The sequence below is a fragment of the Clinocottus analis genome, unplaced genomic scaffold (genome assembly GCF_023055335.1).
Source record: "Clinocottus analis isolate CAN_PGR_092001 unplaced genomic scaffold, fCliAna1.0.p SCAF_12, whole genome shotgun sequence".
Lineage (NCBI taxonomy): Eukaryota > Metazoa > Chordata > Actinopteri > Perciformes > Cottidae > Clinocottus > Clinocottus analis.
In genome coordinates, this window is record NW_027175843.1 from 3,643,215 (window position 1) to 3,667,326 (window position 24,112).

At 43.0% G+C, this 24,112-nt stretch overlaps 1 protein-coding gene across 1 annotated transcript in view; it reads left to right on the top strand.

Annotated features, from left to right (window-relative positions):
• The first annotated feature begins 985 nt into the window (after positions 1 to 985).
• Positions 986 to 24,112, top strand: part of LOC137783297 (transmembrane protein 163a-like) — a 54,592-nt gene continuing 31,465 nt past the window's right edge. The window contains exons 1-2 of the mRNA XM_068573120.1: positions 986 to 1,602; positions 7,500 to 7,619. Of these exons, the coding sequence (XP_068429221.1) occupies positions 1,398 to 1,602; positions 7,500 to 7,619 (325 nt within the window). The 5' untranslated portion in view covers positions 986 to 1,397. The remainder of the gene's footprint in view (positions 1,603 to 7,499; positions 7,620 to 24,112) is intronic.

Here is a 24,112-nt window from a genome sequence, read left to right on the forward strand (position 1 = left end):
GCTCCGAAAATATTGGATGGTACACTTCCCATTATGGGACTCAACAGTTTGTAACTTGGAAGTCAGAGGTTGTAGTCTCTGGCAGGTTTATGCCTCAGCACCTGAGACCCACGTGTTGCAATCCCCATGAGTGGCCATGCTGAGGTCAATACATGGGATCAATCAACGGGTAGTAACTGTGCAGTCTGAGCCGGTGTTTGGTTGCCTTTGCAAAACACCTGATGATTGAGGGTCGATGGCTCACAGCCATGGCGGCTCTTTGTGGGCGGAGTCAGCGGCAGACTTGTGTATCCTGTTAGAATGTGAGTTTTAAGTTCATTTTTTTCCACCTTTAGTCTCACACAGACACGCACGCGCACACGCACACACACACACACACACACACACACACACACACACACACACACACACACACACACACACACACACACAGTTTTCCCTCATGCTCTCATATCAATTAAACCGACCACAGACTGGGAAAATGGCAGCTTTTTAAAAGATTTTTTTTTACCTTTTTGAAGGGGAATGAAAAGAGTGAAAAAATGAAACAAAACCAGTCATTGTGTGCAAATGCCCCTAAAATACAGGTGTGCAAGTTTTGCAAAAATAATGTGGTGTTATCCTGTAAGGCATTTTGTGACAAATATGTAGATGATGAAAGGATACTGTAATCCTGGTATTTGATAACTTCCAGAAATCTGGACATAGAATACCAACAATATGTTAAATATAAAAACATGCGAACATTGAATGCATCAAAGAGTCTGATGAAGGACATAACACATGTACATTAATCAAAACTAACATGTAGAGCAACTTCAAAATGCCCGAGTGGTTGAAGATAGATAATATTTGATGTGGTCTGTATGAGACATATGCTGTTCTGAGAGGAGGAGAGAAGGAGGAGGAGGAAGGGGAGGAGGAAAACAATAAAAAAAAAAAAAGAAGAAGAAAAAAAAAACTCTTGCTGGCACCGCCTGCCAGATTCACAGCGGATCTCAGCGATTTATCGCGTCGGCGCATCTGACCCTAAACTGTCTGTAAGTGGCTCCGCCGGACAGGCTGTTTACTCTGAGGCTGCGGAGCTGCTGCTGGCACTGCTCGCTTCACGACAGAGGGAGTTGTCTCGCGGCTGATGCTGAGGAGATCAATCCTTTATCTCCCATCTTCTCTCATCGCAATCTCCCCTCCCTCGCCCCCCTCGCCTCTCCACCCCTCCGCGGATGTGAGTGAGTCGACGCCGGTGGCACATCGCGCTGGATGGCTGGTGCACTTCTCGAGCCGGCGTGAATCTTTTTTTATTCTTTAAAAAATATATATATATCATTATCAATCTCTTTTTAGCTTTTTTTTTTTTTTTTTAGACTGAATTAAAAAAAAAGAAAAGAAAAGCAACAATGACAGACCCGGCCAGCCAGGAGTCCTACCCTGTCCCGGACCCGACTATTGTGGACCCCTGCCCGGCCACGGCGCGGAACGGCCAGTGCGCCCCGGATGGCTTCACCAACCACCAGCACCACCAGCAAGCCAAGTCCCCCAGCCAGCCAGAGACCTTCACCACGGGCCATGAGATGAAGATCACAGACGGCGTGGAGGGAGAAGGTAACTTCATCTCCCTCTGTACTGTTTAGAAATGTTGTTATTTATATATATTTTTAAGTTTAGGGTGTGCATTCCTGCGTGTGTGTGTGTGTGTGTGTGTGTGTGTGTGTATGTGTGTGTGTGTGTGTGTGTGTGTGTGTGTATGTGTGTGTGTGTGTGTGTGTGTGTGTGTGTGTGTGTGTGTTATCAGGGACCCAGATGGGAGGGGTATTTTTATCCATGTGAGGTACAGCCTATTTATAGTTGGATGTGAATAATTGATGATAGCCCTACATCAGCAGAATTCATATCAGCGTGAAGCAAAAAAGTTGAATTCAAAGCTGAAATCATTGTTGAATTGATTCCGGTACCCAGCGGCGCGCCTATTTATTCACTCCAGTTTTTTACATATTGCCGTGCCTCCGGGGGAAAAGAAATTGCCCTGCACAGAATTCAATTGTTCCTTTAAAAAACAAGGCAGACCGGCTCGGCCTGCTTCAGAGCTGGATTCTGATACCAGGCACGTGCGTACCAAACCTCTAAGTGAGCATTTGCATTTGCTAAGCACATATGAGTGTGTCTGCGTGTTAGTGAGCACCAATTTAATCCCATTCATCTTTTAATATGCATGAAACCTGTGACACATTCCACAGTGGCGAACACAAGGGCCACAGTTATACAATCCATCCTCAGCCTGTTGCCTAGTATACACATCCAGTTTATTATTATTATTATGCCTTCAAGGGATAATTGACATGCTAATTAAACCGTGTAGCTTTCAGTAGCTTAATGAAGGAGCAGGTCTTGAGCGACTCATGATAAACTTCAATAGTTATTGTATTTAGAGTTGTGACAGCAATACGTTGATTGGATTTGGCTTATTTTAAAAGGCTAAAATCAACCTACAGTATCTAAAAGATGCATTTAACTTTGTGTGTCTGGGATGTTCTCAAATTACTCTGAGGAGGGTCCCTCCAGTATGGAAACCAAGGATATACGATATTGTCACCCTATACACCTTCTATACACACAGGCGCAGCCCTTTACCGGACTCTATGGACATTACTTTCCTCCAATCACAAGCATGCCTTCACCTACTCCCGCGGCGGAAGTGTCCTAAACCTGCATTCTCTCTACTCAACAGTAGGGGGCGACTCCTTTGGTTGCAAAAATAAGTCAAATGTTGTGGAATTTTATGAGAAAATGGCACTTCTCCTCAGTAAACATTACAAACATCAGCATATGATTTCAATCTCGAGCTTTAAGTCTTCTTTGATGCAGCATAATGTTCATTTAGTAAATGATGGTTTCGTTTTGAGTAAACTAGACTAAAAGGCAGAGTATGCTTTCGGGCGTGGCTAACTTGTGATTAACAGGGCGCTACCAGAGCAGTATCCGCCGTCACTACGTCACTTCTCCGCCAATCCAAATATGGTCACTTCCATTCTCTGGTTTGCAAAAATAATCCAAGATGGCAACAGACAAAACGACAAACTGAAAGCTTCAAAACGTCAGCCCACAGACCATATTGTACCGTCACGATGACGACGTCCACTTGTTATCAGCAGCTCATGCACTTACCCCGCTGAACATGGCCTTCAACACTGGCGCGATGCGTGTAGAGAGTACGTGGGACACTCTTCCTGCCTGCCTTTAGACTTGGGAGATGCACTTTCAAAGCCACCCCGCCAGGCGTTTCTTGGGGAGGCCTTCATTGGTCAAACCCTTCCAAAAGCACGCAAACAGCTGTTCAGTGTTGTCTTCGTTTGGGTCAAAGCCTCGAGCACCAAAGGCACTTCCCGCAGTGGCAAGGCCCTCACAGTCGAGATGCTCCTTCATATAGCCGTTTTCGCAGTGTCAACAAGCTCCTGGCCGGATCCTCCTGCTGACTCAGAGCCCTCTCGATGCTCATCGGCCGAAGGGACAGTAGTGGCCCTGCGACGTCCCGGGAAGCGGAGGCGGCTGGAGGGCATGGGGCTCTATCCTTCTCACTGTTGTGTCGTGACTCTGCCCCTCAGCTTTCCTCTGAGGGTGAGTGAGCAGTAAATGACGTCCGGGCTGGGATTCCTCCTCGCCCAGACATATATACATAGTATCGAATGAAATTGATCCAAAGAGCCCACACGGGATAATGCGGCATCCCTGGGGATCATCCCGGTCTAACTTCGGAAGAGCTGTGAGTCCCAGCCATGCATAACGATTGCCAGAGATATGACACAGCCCTATGTGGAAGCAAGTCCCTGAATCAGATTATTCATTTGGCCGGAACGTTTCCCAGAATGTCTACAACGGCCAGCCGGGGGCTTCAGGCTCGGGTGATGCCAGCAAAACACCCTTAACACACCCAGGTTGTTAGCAGCTAGCTGCACTAGCTGCCTCTCTTAAAAATAGATGTTTCTTTTCCAGTGTAAGTCTATGGGTAAAAAATCCTTTTGGGCCCAATGGCGTCGCCTGACAAACCTTGCAATTTGGAATTCCACATTGAGGCGAGTAAGAAAAACCTCTGCTAAGGGTTTGGGGTTAGCTCCAAAAATACTGGATCCTAAACTTCCCATTATGGAACGAAATAGTTTGTAACTTGGAATTCAGAAGTTGTAGTCTCTAAACACAACTCAAGGTAACCCTGATGACATCCCTATGATATCATTATTTTCTCGGGCTTAGCGTGTACCAATTATTGGATGCCTGGTTTAGCCTTCGGAAGAATTCAGTTCGACAACTTCATTTGTTCTCTGAATTTATTTCCTCTAATCACAAGTAAAGTAATAAGTGCTGCAGTTGCAAAAGAAGGGTGTCGTCCAGTCCGAAAAACACCCCGGACAGCCGGAAGTTCGGCTTTTTAATACAAGATTTTTGAACTTTAATAGACATGAAGAATATGAATAATATCTACAGAATATAAGAATTTATATTATCAATCCCAACGATCCCATTATGCGATATTGTCAATAGACGGAGTAGTACTAACAACCACTCCCTCTCACTAAATTATGATGTTACGTAGCGGTAAAACGGGCATAAATGGCCAATTACTGGATCTGTGAGTATAATGTGAAGATGTTACAAACAGAACACGCAGAAATGGTAAAAAAAAAAATACACTTGTGTTACTGCTGCTGACGTGACAGGTGAGGTTATGTAGATAAAGGTCATTACATCACCTGAGAATGAAAGTCGATCACAGAGGCCCTCGAGGTGGTATGAGCGGGCATCGAGGAGAAAACCTTACTTTCAAAGTCAAAGAATTTAAAGAGCTGCACAGCAAAAAAAAAAAGCGAGCTTTGAACAAACACCAGCACACATCATGCACGCACGACCGTTCCCGGTCGACATTTTCTCCCCCTCCCCTCCCCTGCTTTCCTCATCGCTCTCCTATTTACATTAATGTCCCGGACGTTGCTGTTAGCAAACCCCCGCAGTCTTCTGAACATCCTTGTACATGCCAGTGGTTTCTATCCACCCATGGAGCTACCTGTCAGAGAGCGAGAAGATGGCGCGTGCAGGGCTGGCGTTCACATGAAAATAAAAATAAGGAATTGATCTCTTTCAGGTCACAAACTCATCCTGGGAATGTTATATTCAATCACATGTTTTCTGGCAAATATGCTGCCGGATGTTCACTATTTTTAGAGAAGAAAGGTGTCGCAGACAAGTGTTGAGACGCACACACACACACCCAGACACACACAAACACACGCGCACACACACGCACACAAACTTATGCGCGTGTCACAGAGCGATGAATGAGGACGCATTGAGCCTTCTGTCTGATCCCCTAGCCAAGGATCATGTGAGCAAAGTAATACAACCATGCTGTTTCACTTCCCCCCTCTGCCACCCACACACACACACAGACACACACACACACACACGTGCACACACACAGACACACACACACACACTAGTTTGCTGTTTTTTTTTTGTCCTTCAATGTAAGCATAAAGCTTGACCATCATAGTATAACTTTCAGAGTCGCTTCTATTGTGCAGTTTTATGACCTGAGTTTTTGTCTCTGCAGCCAGACACACAAAAGGTCCTCCTGAACAGCAGGATGCATATCATCAACCCCCGATGAGTGTTTGTTGGAATATTTCACCCACTTAAGCTAAACTTGTGATCTGAGCGTATCCAGGCTGAAAACAATGGGAGCGTCCACAGAAAAACACTCACTAATATTGTTACGACAGCGTGTCCAGTCATGATGTTACACGGCGGTTACAATGCATCCACAACAACACTAACCTTTACTTCAGCCTGCGTGCTTTTTGAGGAAAAAAATGAACAGAAAGGATCTCATGATTGAAAGTGTGTAATTGTGGCGCTAAACGTTGCTCCATGTGACTCTCACACTCCGTTACACACACACAGTGCACACCACATGCCCAATAATACACCGCACATACCTTTTCTCTTTCATATAAGCAGTTATGCTAAGAGTTGTATCTACAAATTGCCTCAACGAGTAAGGAAGACTCGTACATTGCTTGGCCGTCCATCAAACGCAGTTGGCAGCAAACACTGGAGTGAAGCCAGTCCCAAGTCTAGGTCCCTCTGGACACTCTCCCTCTGTCTACACCCACACGGGACAAACAGTAGGAGTTAACAACAGCAAGGACTGCATGTCATCTCGGGGAAATACAAATATGAATATGATACATGGATGAATATTAGTTTATACCATTGTTAAAAGGGCTGTTTTAGATAAGACAGTATTTTTGACGGTACAAATGGGCTGCAAGGTTTACTGAACAAGTATCTTCTGGTATGAACAGGTCCAGCAACAAGCTTTTCTTAAAGAATAAGGGTGCTGTGACAACATTGACATTAAAATTAAAGTTATTTATAAACACGTGTTCTTTTGCAGGATTAATAAAGCAACTATCTATCATCTATCTAATTCTAAAGCGACCACAAGGAACTTTAATGTTGAGTTTGGCAGTCCCTGTGGACAAAAGCGGTTGTGTTTCGGAGTAATGTACCAGATTACTTTAAGAAAGCCTTTTATTTTACTGCAGCAGGGCTGTGAGAGTTTGCTCCATGCAGTCCTGGTTCTGGTTCTCCTGTGCCAGCGGGCCCAACATTAACTACTGTGAACAATATTCAGTAACTTTAAGAGAGAACTTAAGGTCAGTTCTCAAGTCACAGGGACTTACTCAGAACAGTTGTACGATGTCTTCTGTGGCTCTGATTGAGCTTTGTCGAGTCTGTGAACAATTTATTTCACAATATACTGTTCAAGCTCTCAACTAAGCAAAGCTTAGGACGCCTAAGAGATGTGGGTATTTACCAGAGGAACAGACACAAAGGTATTATTGATTGCATCATGGGAAACGTAGGATCCAGCATTTTGGGAGCTTGACCAATATCACTCTTAAAAAGTTTCCTGTAGATGAAGTGATGTGTTAAAAGTATTCAGTAAAAAACAGAACCCACCTTGTGTCACATTGGAGACAAAAAAAAGACAAAAAAGAGATTTTGATTATTTTTTTGGGCGTTTTAATTTGTTCTAAAGGTGGAGCAAAGGGCGAAGGTCTACTTTGTTTTGAAGCATGTCAAAGTTTCTGTACACAATCTTGTAAAATTGCGCTCTTCCTGCAATAACGTATCATCTGTGTTGAAGCTTTGTTCATCTGTGGCAGTGAGAGAAAATAGTTTGATGGACTACTTTACATAGTCCCCATACGTACTCTGTAACTGCGAGTGCTCAGCATGGTGCATTGATACACGATTAACGTGGCTTCTCTTAGAGGTCTGTGTAACACTGCAGAGGTCGGTCCCCGAGCGACGCTCCCGTGACCTCTAATATGCAGAATGACGCCGGTCCTCAAAACACCGGCTCCAGGCAATGAAGCCACACAGTGAAACACACAGGAAGAAGGACTTGTCTTTTTTAACACACTGTGTTTGTCTCACTGCAGGTCTCCTCGAGAGCAGCATGCGCCTGAAGCCCCACGAGGCCCAGAGCTACAGGAAGAAGGTGCTCTGGGTCTCCTGGTTCTCCATCGTGGTCACGCTCATACTGGCCGTGGCCGCCTTCAGTAAGCATTTCAAATACTCATTTATAGACATGCAACTTGGGGCGGAAGTGCTTCAGAGTCACTTGTAAACAGTGTGTGTGTGTGTGTGTGTGTGTGTGTGTGTGTGTGTGTGTGTGGTAACAAGAGTGACAGTAGCAGTTTATTTCTCACTTCCTTGTTGAGGGGAAATGTTGCCAAACCTAGTTTTACAAACCTGTCTTACAATGTGAGGTTGGAGGACATGCACATGGTCTGAGTGTCATTGTTTTAAGAAGGTTAACAAAACAGTCACTTTAGTTGTATTTATTATATATTTGAAGTCAAAGATCACATGTGCTACTTGAATGAACAAATTTAAAAGAAATACAGACGTTCAGCTTCAAGGTTTCAGTTAATATAATGATGGTCAAGTGTCCGAAAAAGAAAAAGAGTAAATCAGGGAATTCATGGTGAAAGCAGAGAAGTTGGGACATTTAGAGCGAGACCTACGCTTTTCATGCTATTTATTCAGTATATTTGCCTTCCATCGTTAGGTACAAAGAAGCACAGTTAGTTCACCCGTTGTGTTAGATGGAGCAATTCCAAAACAATTTTAGCAATATATAACACTTAACACAAGCCAAGGGGCGTGAAAGAGGCACATTTCTATTCCAAAAAGTGTCACAAAACAACACGAGATGCTGTGAGATTTCACTGTTTACTGTGCGAGGTGGAAGCTTTAATCACATTTACCACAACAGACTGCAGACCAACAGTGAAGCTGAATGTGCGGCCCAGGGCCTGCCCTTTTGAGGCGCAGGCAATCCGCCCACCTCCTTCATTATTTGACTAATGATCCAACAGCTCAGGTTTATCAAATATTCTCCCCGCTCGAGCAGGTGATGGATCCATTCCAAGAGTGTTAATACTTCCATCCTGAAGAATGTACATGCTGTACTTTCCAGGCTCCCTGCCTTTTTATGTGGCAATAAGACTGATCCCCTGAAGGTACATTTATCATCCAAGATCATCTCAAGTTTGTGAGGATTCACAGAAAGAGGGCGAAGAGATGAGATTAAACCACTGAAGTATTAGAGGGGAACTCCAACCAGTTTCAAAATTCATACATGTTCTCGTGGTCTCAGAGGAGTCCATAAAAGCTTGTTGACTTGAACAACTCTCTGCCAAGTGCTAAAACTCAAATGTGTGATGTCATCAAGTATGAATTCTGAAGCTGCTTTATAGACAATTCAATGGGAAAGATGTTAATATGCCACCAGATAAACTAAGTACATGACAATAGAATGCCGCACAATTGGGGTATACTAATAAATCATTCTCCCATTCGTTGTCTTTTGGAGCATTCGGGCTCTTTATATTGGATGACATTACTAGTTTGAGTCTTCCTCCTCTGGTTTCTGGCTGTGAGGGAGCTCAAGTCCACAAATATGGATCGAACTTTCCGAGGCCATGGAAATAACTTATTGGAATTGTCAATGTAGACGGCGTTCACCGAGCAGGCGAGCACATCCCCAAGTGCTTTATGTAATCTGATGTCTGTGATGTTTGTCACATGTTACATATGCGGTAAACTGTGTCCCACTGACACCTCCGCTGTTGTGAAAGGATGTGTCAACAGTTCCACGCGTTACGTTGTCTTATGATGTAGAGGATGTCTACGTTGTGCCACACGGTTGTGGTGTTGCTTTGTCATCCTGGTTCAGCATCAGTTTCAAGTCACAATGTGTCTTAATTTATTCAGACGTATAATCGTTGATGTTCTGACTAAGCATGACATTGCTTTTTTTTTTCCAAGCAATGCAGCTGCATGGATTCACACTCTGAAAATAATATGTACATTCAGTCAAAGCCAGTTTAGCCCAGTTTAATTTGACAAAGATATTCATCCAATATAATACATTAGCAAAACCATAGAGGAAACATATTTTAATCAGTAAAAATGTCCAACTATGCCAGAGCATTTCAGACAGAGTGTGAATGGAGACTTATTCACAGACGGTATAAGAAAAATAATGTGCTTTTCATTTATTAAAGCATGTGAACTAGTAGAATCCCTAAATGCAAGTTCTTAACAGGAAAATGAACATCTTTTGTCCCCTTTAACTGTTTCCTTTCCTCTCATGGCTCTAGTAGTGTTTCATTTTGGCTGCTGCCATCAGACGCTCTAAAAACACACGACGCTACTTGCCAAACGTAAAGTTAGCAAATGGTGAACGTAGCGGAGAACTAGCAGCTAAAGAGACATTTTTCTTAGAAGTTAGTGGAGACACAAAAACTGAACTAAATGTGTCCGGTGGCCAAAAAACCGACTACCAATAAATGAAAATGTTCCAGTAATAGTTCACCATGTCAACTTAAAAGAAGAACATTTCTCAGGGAATCATTCATTCTTGTGTTCACAGTTCCCATGACTTCCGAAAGGTAAAAAAAAAACACAGTCTATGATCAATATGAGAAAAAGCTGTGATGAAAAGGCTTTTTTTTTTGTTCTTGATATGAAACATAGGTGAAACTGTAATATGAAAACCGCAACAATTATTATTGCCATATTTTTCATCCTCCTCAAGCATTACTATTGTCAGGAGGCGTGGAAACAGACTTTGCAAAGTAGGAAAATGGTGAATGTTTTTTTTTTCTTCCCGCGTGTGAACTTTGTTGGACAAAGACTTGAACGGACGATGACCCACACAAATGTGAACCTGGGAGACATTCCCGGGTAGGGGATGAAAAAGGTGAAGATAAAGGGATGGATCGGGGTAGGAGTGAGGGGAGGTGCAGGGATGTGTAGACAAGCTCCAGACATAACTGCAGCCTCCAGAGGACGGCTCGGGCTGCACTGGGTCAGGAAATGAATAAATGAATGCGGCGCTTTGGTCTTCTGCACACGACGTGCAGAGAGCTGGGTTTAAAACAGAAAAGAGAAAAAGCAGAGAGGCTGCGCGCTGAGGAGGAGACATCTTAGCCAAAGGGAGCGTCGCAAGAGACAGATGGATACGGAGGTGTGGAGTGAAAGCTCTGAAAGGTGCGACGGCACTCGGGGGGGACGAGGCGGGACGAGGCGGGGCGGGGCCTGGCAGGCGGCGTTGGGGGATTTAGTGGTTGTGATGGCTCAACTTTAAAGAACAGCAGCGAGCCGTTTCCTCCCTCCGGTGCCCTAGTTTCTCTTCCTCCCGTCAGCTTGTTTCCTTACCCTCTTTCCTTACCTCCTCTCTATGTGCTGCCTCACCAGCTCCCTCTTGCCCGCCTTTATTTCGTCCTATATGTGTAGAACTAGATCCACTGTACTCTATGCGGGCAAAGACAAAAGACAGTTTCATTCTCTAAAGCCTGTGTCTCGTACATTGTTTTTTTTAAAAAAGAGTATTCCTGTCGGACATGTTTTAGTAAAGCAGGGTAAAAGCTTTTTCTCTTTTTCTCTGCTTTCTTCTTGTCTTTATCCGTTTATTTCCGTCCCTAAGGAAAACTGCAAACAGCCCCTGCTCTTCCGTGACCTTTTGCAGTACTTTAACATTTAGAAGGGATGAGGGTTCAAGGCCGATCCCTTTCGGCTCCCCTTGAATATCTTTAGCTCGCAACCTTTTCTGGAGGAGCTGTCTTTTGTGCTCCCCTGGACACAGTCACTCGCCTTTTGAAAGTGGCAGAGGTGTGCAAGGCTTTATTGGACATATCAGGCTGCGGAAGTGGGCTGAGGCCTTTCTTGGAGAGGCATTATGTGCCTTATGTTATGAAGACGACGTTGCATTTCCTCGATGTATTTTTTTTTTTGGTCATGACAACGGATCTTGATGCGACGCTTTTTAAGTTGAGCTTTTGTTCCAAATAAAAATATTCATCCTTTCAGGGAAAACACAAAATGACAGCTATATCCGTTTGTTCTGAACTCAAATGAAAGTAAAAAAAAAAGCAGAAAAGAACAACAACAAGAGATGCAGCAGACACTGCCACCCTCCCACGTATGCTTATTTCTGTTGTTTTATGTAAATACGAGTCTGAGACGGCAAGTGCTAGTCCCAAAAAATGCAGTCGGTAATCGGGATCTAGAGGTTTATTATACTGAAGTCATGCTACCACCATCTGTCAGTTACTGGAAAAAGTGGATCCGAAATGGCAGGGAAGTGTAGCTAATCACCCGCCTGCTCATGCACATATGACATTTTAATTCTAAAACCATTGCTCTACAGCGCTACTAGTGGTCCAAAAAACTCCACATGGTACCCTCAAGTTTGTGTATTTTTTAACCACAAACAGCTGTGAGTGGAGAGCTGTTCATTCTTAACACGCTGTGAAGCATCAAAATGTACTAAACTCTACATGTGGATAAAACTCTTGTTTAACTATTGACTGGAACTACGACAGACACACTGCAGCCAATCAGAAAACAGGACGTTTGGTGGCCAATGGCCAGGATGTAATATACAAATGGCACAAAGCAAAGGTCTTATTCATTGCACATCAGCCACTGAATACTACCTCAGTTGGTGTGAGTGTCTCATAATGACGCCGTTGATTTGAAACTAGAATAAGTTGAAAGCTGAGACCGGGTCGACCGCTCTGCTAGTATCTACACATTTTGCACCGGCCCTGTCGCTGCATCCTCTGCTTAGCCCCGCCCAAGACGACTGTGATTGGTTAGTCAGAGCAGTTTGTTCACCCCTATATCATAATGTGTGGAGCCAGACCTTTCATTTCCTAAGCAATGTGGATATAGTTCTGGCTAAATAGATACTGTTTCATTCTCAGGTATAAAGTGTTTTTTTTCCGAATTGTGTTTATGTCATGCATTTGTATTGTGCTTGCTAAGCGGACAACAGGAAACGCTGTTTCATATTCAGAGTGAGGGACAGACGGCCGACCAACAAGGACGGTTTTCAGATGGGAGCTGGCCTGTGGACTAATAGGTTGCCACACGATCAATCAGGGGCACTGCCAACAAGCATTCCCTGTTTCAGCAACGAGATGGGCGGGAGCAAACAAGAGGAGAGAGAGGGAGGGAGGTAATGGGAGGGAGTATGGCCGAGAGAATAGGAACAAGAAGAACACAGCCTCGCCATGTGGTAATAAAAGAAACTAGAACCAGAGCGTGAAAGAGGAAGACAGCAAAAAAAGGACTGCCTCAGTGACAGAATATAGAGAATGTTGTATAGGGACAGGAGCAGATGGAGATAGACAGATGGAAATAAGGCCCGATGGAAGAGAAATTATGAAGCACTGAAGGTCTAAAAAAGACATAAACCAAAAAAAAACACTCGGCCAAGACACTCCTCTTTTTCCCTCCTTCTTGTTTGCCCTCTTGTGTCTCCGCAGTAGAGCTGTAATTGCTGTGATGCAACCCAGATACATAAATACACAGTTATAAATAAACTACCAATTCATGGATATCTATCTGGGCCGAGACTTTGAAGCTGCAGATGGAAGGAGCCGGGGCCAGAGAGGGAGTTAAAAGTGTGACACGTGGTAAGAAGGGCACAATAACGCCCTTGTTTGCCTCGTAGACGACGTAGAGGACTACTGTCACACGTCGTCGCCTGCTTGTCTCCAGTCACACCAGACGCAGTTCAGTGAGTGGAGCTCCATGCGGAAATATGTTTGAAGAAAAAAATCATTTCTGGGTCCCTGTCGCGTTTGCTCTCATACGAGGACGCACATGCCCGTGGCTGACGCGATACACAATGTTTTTGTCAACGACGTCACACCAGTCCACTGAACTATTACACCAATAACTGTCAACAAAGGCAGCGGAGGATTTACAGAAAATTTGTTTTACAGAGGTTTCATGGGCTCTGTTCATGAGACCTCAAGGATGCACACTGAGGGATTTTGTGAGTAAATATCAATACAAGGAGAAACTTTGTTTGCTTCAAGAGACCTCCAAAGGGCACCTGTGAGTCGTGGCGTTAGCTACTTATTTCCTCAGTGAACTATCGGTAAAAAACACGCGAAAACATCTCAGGTGCTGGTTGTAATTGACTCAGCGCTCCGATGGATTCCCAGACCTTACCTTACTCTGATGCAATTCATATTTGTCCACTTACATGCACCTCAGAGCAGACTTGCTTCATGGATTACTTGGTTCTTTGAACAAATGTTTGAAAACATACTTTTTTTCCAATAGAAAGCCAACAAGTCCAAAACCAACAATCTGTTGGTCCCTTTAACAAATACTATCCGTGTAGCTAAGGTCTGAAATAGTTTATTCCATCAATGAGCCGCACCATTCGGGTGCATAAACCACATATACGTGTACACGTGGTGCCACATACTCACCAGCGCTACCAATATGTTGCACTCCGTGGGTGGAAATAGTCCCCAAGAAATCCACTATTTACTCCTTTGTGAGTAACGTTAGCTAACAAAAAACTACTGTGCTCAGCTGTTTTTCCTCATTCTACCTCTTAAATAATTAAACTTTATACGTGGGGACTCATTTCAGAAGATTAATGTTTCCAGAAGAAACAAATAAGCTTGAGGCTGAGGAAAATACTGAGGGGCCATATAATGGATTGTTGGTTTTTGGTCTTTACGTGGGATCTATTGACAATAAGACAAATATGCTAGACTTATCCTTTGGATGAAATGTGACTTAACGTTTTCAGGGTGACATGCTTTTGATAGATTAGAAAGACTGTACTGGACGATGAGAAGATGTCCGTAACCGCGACAGAACACATGATAATAGTTATTCATCTCAACGCTGCGATCGTAACATTACCAGGATTCATTAGTGGTCATTAGAGATGCATCTGCTGACTCCTTTACAACAGCTCCCTTTATCTCATTTGCTGGATCTAAAAGAAAAGAAGAAAAAAAAACATAGCCAGGGCCAAAGCAAATGATGAATCACAGAAGGCCGAGGGTACACAATAGAGATGTTTGCATTCAGATGCATGTGGTACCTGCAGGCCATTTATCATATCTTGGTGGTCACAGCAGGAACACAGTCATACCAATATCCGTCTCTCTCCTCCCTGCCTCCCTTTCTTGCTCCAATTCCACCTCCTCAATCTCTTAGTCTCACTCCTTTTTCCCGCCTTTCTTCCTCTCCACCCAAACCTCCTTCTTTAGCTGTCACTCTCCATCCTTCCCACCCTCCTCCCACTTTAATTGTACACCCAACCTACTGTCTGTCTCGGGGTAGAAAACACAATCATTTATTCATCTGTTTCCTCCCCCGTCCCTGTGCAGTCTATTTTTACTGGTAAACACCAAGTTGCCAACGGGGAAGCTGCCAGGCTATGTGGCGTTTGAATGAAAAATCCAAATAATTTACTGCTCGTTGTTTCTCTGCTATCATTAACAGTGCTTTTAGCTTTTTTTTTTATGTTGTTGCCTTTTTTTGTTTGCTTTGCCTCTGTTTCTATTGCCGTACATGTAATAGGTTGGTTGATGATGTGTTAGATGCTATTCATATGTGGCTGTCCAGGTGTGTATCTTTTCTGTAATTTCAGATAAGACTTAATCCCCCGGCCCAATGGTCGTTATGTGTGATCGCGGTTTGGCTGAAATCAGCAGTGTTTAAATGGCACACAGCTGGTAATTTCCAAAATGTCAGAAATATTCCTGCGGGACAAATAGTCCATAACAACTTTATGATCCTGTCACTTGGAGAGCAGTTTGGCTGGTAAAGCATGCCTTGTCTCTTATCACAGCTTTCAAACCGTAGTAAATTACTGTCGCATTTGTAATTGTTTCTTTAATCAGGCACTGATTCCATGTTGGTGTCCTTGAAACTGCATTGTCAATTTACAATTGAGGAAAGCATATTTTCTCTCGCACTACGTTCACTTTTGGACGATTCACAAGTCGCCTTTCGGAAGTCTGGGTAGGTAAGAGCTCGGGCTGGATGGGGAGATCCAACAAACATAGGACTTTCACCCAGGAGGCCGCACTGTGAAAGCAAAAGTCCACATTTACTTATTTTAATTTACGTCACCAACATAAATAAATTAACACACTGTTTTGAGCTAAAGCATGCTTTTTACTGTCGGGATTCGAAGTGTGTGTTTGTGCCTGAGTGAGTAAATTTGTTTTTGTATGCATATGTTTTGGGAAACAACAAGCAGTACACTGAGTTCCCCCTTCAAACATCATCTTCTCCATAATTAAGTGTTTGTTTACTTCTAGATACATTTGCATTCCTGAGGCACAGAAATTAGTGTACCCGTGGCATACTTGCCAAATTTCAACATATGTCACTTCAACTCGCTATAGAACAAAGTTGTGTCTTCCCTTTTTTTGTTTTGCAGCGAGGGTTCACATGAGGGCCACTTTCACGACTCTTTTATTGACAGTGTTTGTCCAAAGCTTACTATCTATTCAGTGTGTGCTGGAGCTGCGTGGTCCTTCACCATCATATCAGGTTTTTAGAAAGGCTGGCTGGGTCCAGATTTTTGCCAACAGCTTTCTCGTTTTTAAAAAGACACCCCAAATCAAATGTGCATTTATTTGGGCATACTCCAAATACATAACCACCACCTTCAAAAAAATAAATGTCGAATGCAATGCAGAGGTTACACCACTTATTATGGCACACACAAGTTGATGGTACCACTTGAAGGCGCTGCAAGGACGAAGGGCATAACTTCTGGCCTTTTCACTAGCTTTAGTGCAAATCCATTTATCCATTCATGTTTAAATTACAAACGGATTTAAGGAAGTGGACTACTAACCCAGCATAAAAACTCTCCCAGTGAAACGATGGCCGCAATTGATTCTTTTGTGCCTTGAGGAATTAAAATTTAAAAAGTGTGTTCGACCCTCTAACGCAGCAGCTACAGCCCATGTAGCCGGGTATACACACACACACACACACACACACACACACACACACACACACACACACACACACACACACGATAAGTGCATTCAATCATGGAGATAACCCCAAATCCCAAGAGTCATGCAGCAAGAATATCAACTTCATCAATTGCTGAATTGCTTGTAATGCTAACAGATAGAAAGGGTGTCATTATCTGCCAGCTGCAGAAAGAGAAAGTCATTATCACTTTAAAAGATGTCTATTTAAACTGAATTACTATTATCAGATGACCAAGGAATTTGCAGTGGATAATGGACACTGACTCCCCTTCCTAAACAGGAATTACAGCCGTACACATTGTAGATATGGCAGATGCAAATCCCAGATATCCTCCTCACAGATAACTCCTTAATACTACTCCACATACCTGCTCAGTGTTCAGTGTCTACCTCGTGTCATTTAGCAGACTGAAGCTGACTGGGGCCACGCAGGCTGTTGACTGGTATGTTAATGTTAAGTGGTTAAATGTCTCATTCTGTGCTCATTGTGTGCAAAGGGGGACAATGCTGTCTTTTACAACCCCTGATTTGACATGTGCCGGGACTGTATTTTCCATTCACTATGCGATAATGAATGGCAATTGGTCTGTTTAAAATGTACTGGCTCCAGCAGCATGGAGCATCACAATGTAGTGTCTTACTGTTGACAGATTGGGGACAAGGGTACTTTGCCTTCCCAGGGTTGGAGTGTGGTTACTGAGGTGTTAGCTGCTAAGCGTAGCTAGTACTCTCCATGATGGCAGTGACATGAGCAAAGGCACTTCACTGAGATTATTAAACAATATATGTTGTACAGTATGACCTCTATGTTGAAAAAGAGACGATCTTGATCCATTTTCAAGTCAACTCTGGTGCAGTTTGTCTCACGGTTATAATATATGTGACCTTTCTAATCATTCATGAGCTGAACGTGAGCTCTTCTGCTGATTTAATGATCTTGTAATATTCCAGCCCAAACAGAATTTATTCCTCATTAGTTGCAGTCTCGACTAATAATGCTCATAATCCATTATTTCTTTGTGAGCACATCGGAGAAAGCCCAGACGTCGAGAAAAATAATGTATGTTTCAGCAAAACCACGGATATGCTGAATGTGGACATTGTTGCGTTCAGTCAGCGCAAGTGACGTAGTATGGCGAAAGTTATGTGGTATTAAAGTTACGTGGTATAATAATAAGGCGCGAAAGCAGCAATAGTGGATGGGTTGAACAAACACAGGACTTTCACCTCAGAGACGCCCCAGGATTCAAGCTAGGTATCCCAAATATCCGTTCAACACTTAGTTTTAGTTAGTTTTCACCACAACATTTTAACACTTAACACTGAGGGCCGAAGTACAGTCAGTAAAACTGTCCTTTGAATGAGTTGCCTCTATTAACTGTATATCCGTATCACTTGTTTACGGGTTGGTTTTCTTAGGCCATACAACATAGGTGATAGTGAAAATGGTCTTCAACTAAGAGGAAAAACATAAATCTAGTTTTCCTCTTGGTTTAGACCAACTGAACCAAACTTCTTTTGCTGCAACTATGTTTGTTCCAGTCCTCACTTTCACTAATTCCTGATAACTCCACTGCACCAGAGTCCCTATGATATTCTGAGCAGACATACACTCACCATTACTTAAGTGGATGAAGGACTAGCGGCTTTAGCATATTTTACTCGTTTATTTTTGAGAACAAGTTTACTTTACTAAAGTACAGTTATGACAAACTGCTGTGGATGTGAATGCATTCGGCCGTTTGAGCCACTTTTAGTAGCGATGCCGCATTATAACTGCACGGCTTTCTGCAGAAGAACCACACCATCACAGTCAACGGATCCCCTGCTATTCACACTCTGCGAAGCTAATCCGAGCGCAGCAGCGTGGTCTTCAGCGTTCTCGGGTTCTCACACCAGATGCTTCGTCACCCCCCCCCGCTTCACCACCACGAGGAAACAGACAAATCGTCATGCATGCTCACAGATAAAACGTGTGTGCATATTTATGTCGTCCTTCTACGTGCAGGTTGAAGATATTAATACATTTGTTATGTCAGCAGGAAAATTGCAGACATTTAGATCGGGTGATCCAATTTTAAATGCTAAGAATGAATGCAATGTAATCTTTTATATCTGCAACAGCTCTTACTTTCTTTAATAGATTTAATGAATTCAAGACACGCTAATCTTAATCATTAGTGACTCAAGTGTCCACTGTGTGTTTACTGACTGTGGCATGAATCTACAGTGTATAGATATGTGTGTGTAACTCTGGGTAAGTGTTAGTGTTTGTGCTGAAGCCCTTATTCTGTATGTCGATGAAGTCATTATAACGCTGAGGATAATGTCAGAGTTATAAATCAAAGCTTTAATATTCCCCAAACAGCCATTTTTCTTTTTCTCTATTAAGGCTTTTACAAAACGAGGGCGGGTTTGTTGTGTGGAATTAGTTTGCACATCAATATATTTTCTCTGACTATTGTTTCACACGCAACACACACGGAAAGCAACATATTTTATTGGATTTTCTGAAAATAGTGGCAAATATAGTCACCAACCAATCACGCTGCGAGTAAAAGGGTTGAGATGAGGAGGCTCTGTAGTCCCAACCAGGATGGCAAACTTTATTATTCATTTGAATCAAAAACTCCTTCTGTCCTTACCTTTCAGAGTGAAAAAATATAGATGTAAAATATTTGCTAGCGAGTATTTGTCTTTTTTGTTTGTTTATTCGTCACCCTACTGAAGGCCTTTGGGCTTGGTCATTCCTCCACATCCTGTAGTGGATCATGGCCGGGCCCGAATGATTTTTCCTGTTATTATATACTATATTATACTTTATTTTATACCCTGAGCCTCGGGGGAGGTGAACAGAGGGAGGTGAGTTCACCATTTAAATACTTGTTGCAGAGCTAAATCTAGTCCAGGATTACCGTCGTTGCAACGCTGTGTATCAGCTCACTTTCAGGATTACAAATGTATTTGTGGGTGTCAAATAAAAAGAGCACGCTTAACTAAAATAAATACTCAGATTTTGTATCATTTTTGTGTTTAAAGGAGCACATAGGTGACTAAAGAGAAAGTTACCAAGCCTCTGAACAGCCATACAGTGATCAAACCCTCTGTCGATTCTAAATTGGGATGGAAATAAAACAGAAGAGCTTTACTTCATCAAAGCAGAAATGACTCAGTTTGCGCCAGTGCTCTTTCTGTGGAGGTCTGCAAATGGTTTGGGAATAATGCAGTACAACGCCTTTGAACGAGCGTGTGTGTGTGTGTGTGTGTGTGTGTGTGTGTGTGTGTGTGTGTGTGTGTGTGAGTGTGTGTGTGTGTGTGCATCCACTGGTGCTTTGCTGTGAACCTTTGATCTTCAGGGGATACCATGTGGTCATGTACGGTTAGTTACACAGCTTCACTCATCACACCATGTGATTAACCTGAATAAATGATGAATGCTGGAACCGGCACACGTAGCGACACATGTGCCGGTTGCGCAACATGACGCTAGCTAATGTAGCTAACAGCACGGACGCCAAGGATTTCTTCCCTCTGACCCCAAGACCTGCTTCTTAAAGCGTACACACTGGTCCTGCGGATATCTTCCATCTGGCTGTTTTTCATGTGAAATAGTTTAGTGATAGAAAAACATTCTGTCATTTTGTAATTAGACTCTTGTGTTTTTTTTTTGGTTTCATTGGGATTCAGGCTTTGCCCGTGTGGTAATTCTGACCTTCTCGGCATCGCTGCTCATCCTCGTTCTCATGCTGAATGGATTTCTGTGCAGGTGTCACATAACAATAAGGGTCTGATCCCACCTGTAGTTTATGACAGGTGGTCACAAATGTCACAATCCGTGCCGCTTCGTGGCTTTGGCGTGCTTAATGGCCCAGAGGGATTCTGTCACGGTTTGGGGTTTTCTGGGGACCTGTTTTATTTTATAAGTCCTTTTGTGTCCTCTGTTGCCTTACACTTCCTGCCCCAGTGATTGTCTGCCTTGCCCCTGATTGTTTCCTGCTGTGTAAAGTCACCCAGTCTACTGTGGATGTTTTTAAGTGTCTGTGTGTATGCGTGTGTGTGTTTGAGAGAGAGAGAGAGAGTGTGTGTGTGTGTGTATTGGCTTCTGTGTGAACCCAAAAGGTTATTTCTCGAAAGAGCAACAATTCATCATTAAACACTTTAACACTCCCCTTGTTCTTAAACCCTGTGTATCTCCTGTTCCCTTGTCAGGTTGTACTGTGTGTTATTGCGTGTCAACTGTGTGTAGACCGTTTGTTCGTCCTGTCGGATCCCTGTTTTTGATTATGTTTTCCCTCGGCTTGTTGGAAGCCTGTCCTGAGTTTTTTGGTGGAGAAATAAATATTCTTTATACGGTTGGTGACGTTTGGGTCCTTCCTTCAAACCACCACTTGACAGATTCGATGGCAGCCATTCAGCTAGGTTTTATTTGAGTACATGACTTCAAAGTGGCAACAGACATTTTGTCGTTGTTGTTTTAACTTGCCATTATGAAGTAAATGATTGCACGATGTAATAACTATCAAATGATGCCACCATTGGCATTTAGATTGGTTCCCAATAAGCCGTGTCGGCCACCGGAGTCGCCTGAAAGGAAGGCTAGATTAATGGCATATTTGAAGAGCTTGAGCTGAACGGCAAAGACAGCAAACTCATTATCACCTCCCACATACTCAACATGGAGAGAGAGTGATGAAAAAAAAAAAGCTGAATCAATAAGAAACAAAATATGTCGACATATTGATACTTACTATGGGTTTTTTTCTAGCATAGAGATGATGGATAAAGGTACCTGTTTAAATGTGGATTCTCACAGTTGTTTCTTGCTGTGGACAGTCAGGCTGCTAGCGGTAGCCATGTTGCCAACTATGCCGTTGTTAGTTGCTAGGCTCTGAAGAAAAGGAAAGGTAATTGGCTGTCTTTGCGACAGGCGCACCAATTAATATCACTTGGAATTCTCAGTGGTTATTATCTGTTGCCACTTTAATACAAAGGGAGCAGGATGCTTGTTAAAGATGTTTTAGTGCTTTGAATCAGGAGGTGAGGCTGGAACGAACGAAGCTTATCCTCTTTGATTCCCAGATTATGGCTCTTTTAACAGATTAAAAAAATCATTATTATCATATTTTTCTTCTATTATTATGACCTCAAAATCTGTTTTGCACACATGAAACCACAGCAAGAAATTCATGTAAAGAAATAACCCAACCCCAACTAAGCAATATGAGCTCAATGATGGATAACTTGTCGCCATATTTTCCCCTGTTAGAACATTTGGGTTGATATTTGGTTTTGTAACTTCAGGAGCTTATCTGTCGCCACATTTGGTGCTGCCGACAAAGTTGCCTGCTGCATGTTGCTACACTATTGATCCCCTTCTCAAGAGCCATTGTTTTGAACACCCTGCAGGGCGGATACAGATCGCGTTTTGACATTTCTTTTATTCCAGCTGAGGACCCACGTTATCCATCAACTCTCTGTGCTGTTGAACCAATACATAAAGATGAAAGACACATGATATGTTATTCTGTTGGATGGAAGGTATGAAAGCATGGTGGGACTGAAAATGCTCAGAAATGATGCTGACAGTTTTTTGCGGTTTAAAAAAAAAAAAGTTTGTGAAATACTTCTGTTTCACCTCGCTGTTGTTGTGTCAGGGAACTACTGTATGTGTAGTTGTTTTATCTCTGAATTTGCTGGGCTGTCAGAAACTCTCCATCTGCAGCATAACTATAGGACAGCCTCTCTCGGCAGCCTCACACATCCTCTATCAGTCAGCAGCACTCGACTATTTTTACTCCTCACTGATGAGCCAGAGAAGTGAAGGTGTGATCAGATGTAAACGTCAGAAGAGAATGTCTGCTTGTGAGGGACTGTGAACGTGTGTCTGCCTTGTGTGTGTGTGTGTGTGTGTTTTGAATATTTCTAGTTAGTCACACAGTGTGGTTGTAATGTTCTACCTCTCTCGAGTCGAGGTGTAGCGTTTCACAGCTAGGCTAAACAGCTCTCTGCAGCTCAGATGTTCATCGCTGCTGACTTGATGAAGAGAAAACTTCCTGGAGCTATTTTGTGTGTGTTTTTTCTTTCTTCGGCACACACAATATGGCTGCCGCAACAAAACTATTAGGTTTTGGCAACAAAAGAACTCGGTTAGTCTGAGGAAAAGATTGTAGTTTCAGTTAAAATAACTCAGGTCACCAAACTACTGTAAATACGTTGCATTGTACTTGGTTTCACACAAACAGTCATGTGTTTAACAATTGTTTAACAAATCCATCCTCCCCTCCATGTCCACCTGCAAGACTTTGACTTTCTTGCTCTTCATACATTGACGGTTAGGGAAATTTGGTGCGTCGCATACAGACGCACCCGATTTCTGATCCCAATATCAGAGGCCGAGTATCCGTGAGGGGAATAACTTTGTGAACGTGATTAAATATTAATAGCAACTCAGTTAATCACACCGTGTCACACAAGTCTGCTGTGCTTTCGTTAACATGCAAGGTTAAAAATAAAAAATAACAATAAAAAAACATCTTGTTCAAGTGCATTTGGATACTTGATGAATAAATAAAGGGACATTCCATAGATTTGGTGTTGTACTTGTACTTGTTCTTGTACCACACCACAGCTAGAACTCAATGTACAGGCTGTCAGTCGCATCCCAAGACGAATACGCCCTGATAATATCTCTGGTCACCTTCTGAGCACTGTGCAGATCCATTATGTTTTATTTCCCCGTATTGTGTTCCTTAATCGTGGACAGACAACAATTGTATTGTATGACAGTATGACCAGGTTTCAAAGTGTGAATAATTGTTTTATTTCGCATGCCACCAAACGCTCAGATACTCATGATGCAGGACGGTTGATTAGTTTCCCACGTCACCACTGTCGGCTGATGGTGTTTTCATTGTTGGCTAAACACACTCTCGGGTTTCTTGATGTCACTTGATGTATTCATCTTTAATGCATTTCATGCTATTTCATGATGTACCTAAATGTAAGACACAATTCCCCCCATTTAGAGATCCTCCAGATCCACTGAAGACCTAATACAACTGTTTTCACAATCTGAGTGGAACTATTCACGAAAAGTATCCTGATCCTGATGTTCAAACCAGTAAAACTCATACCAGAACACATTGTGAGAGGACCAGTAAAGGCCAACCACGAGCATTGCAACCAGAATATCACCTGTCCGTTAAATCCATATCCTGCTTCCCTGTGCCTTGCTTGTCATACACAGTGCAGCAGTAACTCCACTCCTCCAGTCACCAGCAAATCAAAGCGCTTGCTGCAGCTCCTTAACAATCAGAAAGAAAAAAAACAAACCTACGTTCTCTAGCGGATTCAAGAGGGGATCAATGGTAAACCAATGCTTACAATGGATCCATTACCCTTGAGGCCTGGGCCTCATCATACTGTAATGTGTTACTTGGGAAGAGATTGTGTGATGGTGAGGGTGGCCTCTGGGAAAAGGGGCCTAATTTTCCCCTTAATGCATGAGATGTTTCTATTAAGCCCTGTGTTGAAGGGCTGATGGAACCTGGAATAGAAAGTGTGGCGGCTATAAGGAGGTGAGAAAGTGAAAGCAAGAAAGAGAGAGTAAGGGGATCGGAACAGTGAGAAAGACAGATGGACATGCAATTTATCTTCATTCCACGAGGTAATTTCCATCCCAACCTTCATCTTTTTGGAGA